Source organism: Pantherophis guttatus, chromosome 2, assembly GCF_059756535.1.
Source record: "Pantherophis guttatus breed Tessera chromosome 2, ASM5975653v1, whole genome shotgun sequence".
Classification (NCBI taxonomy): Eukaryota; Metazoa; Chordata; class Lepidosauria; order Squamata; family Colubridae; genus Pantherophis; species Pantherophis guttatus.
In genome coordinates, this window is record NC_142064.1 from 121669029 (window position 1) to 121673100 (window position 4072).

General features: G+C 37.9%; 1 protein-coding gene across 1 annotated transcript; it reads left to right on the plus strand.

Moving 5' to 3' along the window:
- The first annotated feature begins 280 nt into the window (after positions 1-280).
- On the plus strand, positions 281-2163 carry LOC117675652 (olfactory receptor 1F1-like). Its single transcript, XM_034434553.3, has 2 exons — positions 281-407; positions 1176-2163. Exon 2 carries the CDS (start codon positions 1183-1185, stop codon positions 2161-2163), a length of 981 nt encoding a protein of 326 aa, XP_034290444.3. The 5' UTR covers positions 281-407; positions 1176-1182.
- The last annotated feature ends 1909 nt before the right edge of the window (positions 2164-4072 follow it).

Below are 4072 nucleotides of genomic sequence, written 5' to 3' on the forward strand. Positions count from 1 at the left end.
TTCCATCAGAGAAGTAGAATAATTCAACCAAGTTTGATGCTCTAATGGGGGAAGTGTCATTGTCGAGAGCAACTATAGAATAGCTATAGTTATATAGGATATATAAATATGATTTATAAATAAATAAAGTATAAATAATAAATAAACTGTGGGTTAACTCAGCATAGATCAAATACAAGACAGAAATCCCCAAAAGGAAAGGAATCAATTAGGGAGAAAATATCCAAGTTTATTTATTATTAAATGTATTTACTTTCATATCTTTCCCATCCAGGTGACACATAAGGGTTGAAAGTTACATTTAGAAACATCTTGGATAGTTTAATGAGAGATCCATTATTGTGGATGTAATTTGTGGAAAGAAGATTCAAAGAAACATATTCTCAGGCTGAGCAGGAATGAATGAGGTAAGATCATTTTCTGTTTGATCTGTATCAGGGCACAGAGCCATCATGCCTTTCCTTTTTAAGCCCCCGCCCTCTTCTTAAAAGTTTCCCATGGCTTCATTTCTAAATGTAAATGTTAAACCAGAAGTAAATTCCTCCACGAAGCAACAATGTTGAAGGACTCAAGTAACAAAAGACTTCAGTGATAACACTGACATGTGTAAGGAAGGCTGGTACACAAACGAAACTGTCAGATCACATGAAGCTATTTAGTAATGTAACTAGGTGTCGGTAACAAGAACAAATGTTTTTAAAGTATACTCCTGTCATGTGGGTTCGAATGTTTACAGAAACAAAGTCAGCTTTGAATTGCTTTCTTTAGGGCTTTTCTGATCCACTTGTCTTTCATCATATACCTCAAAGCAGAACATATGAAAATCACTTTGATGTCACCTTCAGTTTTTAATGTTTATTCTAGATTGAAAAAAAAAACCTGCCTCCTTGCAGTCTTCAGAAACAAGTCTGAAGCAAGTACCAGTCAAATTCAAATTTGCTTTGTTTCAGCAAGGTGGATGCATCATATGCCTTCAGGTGTGTGCCTGATTCACTCTTGGTTTCAAAAACCTTTTATCTTACCTATTGAAATGAGGCAGGAGAGTGTCCAGCACTACACATGTTATGGCCTGTCTTGCTTCTTTCCTCTGTTTCTACCTTTTGTCACATTCAACCTGGTATTCTTCTGCGTGAACTGCTGCATATCTCTGTATCTTTTCTTATTCTTTTCCTTAGCTGAGTAATGGCAAAAGAGAACCATACGGACTCATCAGATTTCATTCTTATGGATTTCTCCTTCCAGTCAGAGCATCAACACCTTTTGGGCTTGCTCTTCCTATCCATGTATCTCCTGACAGTCCTGGGGAATTTACTGATTGTTCTGCTGATTTCCTCAGATGTTCGCCTTCTGCAGACCCCCATGTATTTCTTCCTCAGGCATCTTTCTTTGGCAGATGTGGGCTTTGCCTCCGTGGCCGTCCCCAAGATGCTGCAAAACCTTCTCTTCCAGGTCAGGACAATTTCCTACAGTGGTTGTTTGATGCAAATGTATTTCTACATGACTTTCGCCAACACAGACAACTATCTCTTGGCTGTGATGGCCTATGACCGTTATATGGCCATCTGCCACCCACTGCTTTATGCCGTACGAATGAGCCACAAGCGCTGCCTCTTACTTGTGGCAATCTGTTGGCTCCTGGCATCCCTCAATTCTGTGCTGTATACTTTGGTAATGTCCCCTCTCTCTTTCTGTTCCTCTAAGGAGATCCCCCAGTTCTTCTGTGAGTTCTTCCCTTTGTTACGACTGGCATGCTCAGACACAAGTGTTATAGAAACTATTTCTCTAATTGAGAGCTATGTAGATGTATTGGGCCCATTTATCCTCATTGTGATCTCCTACGTCTGCATTTTCTGCACCATTCTTAGAGTCCCGTCCACAAAGGGGAAACAAAAGGCTTTTTCCACATGTGGTTCTCACTTGGGTGTGGTAGCCCTCTTCTACGGCACCCTCTGCTGGGTCTACCTGCAGCCAAACTCCAGGAGTCCAGAACAGAACATGATTTCTTCTCTCATGTACACAATGGTGACTCCCATGCTCAACCCATTCATTTACACACTTAGAAACATGGAGATAAAAGCTGCTCTGAAAAGATTTATTGGAAGGATAAAAACGGCCAATTTACTTCAGTTCTTTCTCTGTTCCTCAAAATCTGCATTTCTGTGAGAGAGGGAAAGGAAATCTCAGCATCATGAATCGTGGATATGTCCCGATCTGAGTTTGTACCTGGGATATTATACTAAGAACTATAATTTTATTCATAAACATGGACTGTCCTGTTCCAGAAATCACATAAAATGTTAAATGTTTGTTTAATGAATACCTATAGAAACAATAAGGAGAACAAAATCTAAGGGGCAATTGTTTATGAGAATTAAAGTGGATTGCTAGACAGAGAACTAGATTTGAAACGTGAAGGCATGACTTGAAACCACTGCTATTATGACAGACTGGATAAATGGATCCTCATTCCTCACTTTTAGAAAATAAGTGGTTGCCATAATGGAGCATATAGAATAGAATAGAATTCTTTATTGGCCAAGTGTGATTGGACACACAAGGAATTTGTCTTGGTGCATACGGTCTCGGAGTATATAAAAGAAAAGATACATTTGTCAAGAATCATAAAGTACAACACTTAATGATAGTCATAGGGAAATAGTCAGTATAAATCTTAAGGATACCAGCAACAAGATTACAGTCATACAGTCATAAGTGGGAGGAGATGGGTGATATGAATGATGAGAAGATTAATAGTAATGAATATCTAATAGTTATCATATCATATCATCTTTGGTATCATCTGGGCTCAAGTTGCAGTTGGGGTGCATAGGGTCTATAAGCATGTTTGCAAGTTGAATAAGTGTGAAAAAATATTCTATCTAAACAAAGATTTTCCTTATTTCAGTATTCAAATATTTACTAGACGATTGAGGAAAATGGGATTTGTTGCAAATGCCACCTAGAACTTCTTGTTCAGAATCCCAGCCAGCTTACCCAGCCTGTTTCCATTCTCCTCCTCCTGTTTTTCCATCCTCCCAACCCATCAGTTAGCAAGCTTCCTGGGGCCAGTGAACATGCAACTATTCCATACAGATCACTGTATTGCTCCTGGGCTGTTGATGCTTCCCTATTGCGTGAGGGTATGGTAATGCTCGCTATTTAAAGTTTTAGCAATAAAAATGAGTTTGCTATTAATAGATAAAATTTCCAGTAACTTTTCTGTGGAATGAAATTTGAAAGATCACCCCATAAAACCATTTCCTCAGAGTTACTCTACAAAACTAGTAAAAACTGGTATTGGTATTAATTTTCTAAGAATTTTACCTTTCTCTGTACAAAATAATAATAATAATGATAACAACATTCCTGTTCTTTTATTGGTAAAGTAAGATCATCTGTAAAACATGTCCGCTGAGCTAACTGAACAGTGTAGAACTCACCATATTTACAAATAGTAGGATAACATTGCAAACGATGGCTTTTTGAAAAATTAAAAAATATATGCACATGATGAATAAAATGAGTCATACAAATAGATTTGATTGGTATTGTGAATGGAGATGATTACTTGAATTCCAAGATCTGAAATAGGGCAGAGTCACACAGATTTCCAGTGTTATTTTTTTTTTAAATGTAGTGATTATTTTTTTAAATGTATTTAATTATAGAATAATTTGGGAAGTATTCTGATGATTCTTGGAAATATCACAGTCACAAGGAAGGTCTTCTGAGAGACTCTAACTGGTCTTAATAAAATTGAGATGAAATCTATTTAGGATAGATGAAAGACAAAACTAATCCACTCAAGGGATAATTCATTTATGAGTTTTAACATTACATGATGTGTTAATAGCAACAAGCCCCAACAAATTTTCAAATAGAGACAAATGGCATTTTAGTATGCTGATTTGGGATGGATATGCTGAAGCCATAGGAGGTCTTGAACAGGGGTGGGTTCCACTTACCTTTGCTACTGGTTTGCAACAGGAGCGCACACGTGCGCAGAAGCTTCTGCGCATGCTCAGAGCGTCTGTGATGACGTCCAGGCAGGTGGGTGGAGCCTCCTGTTGCC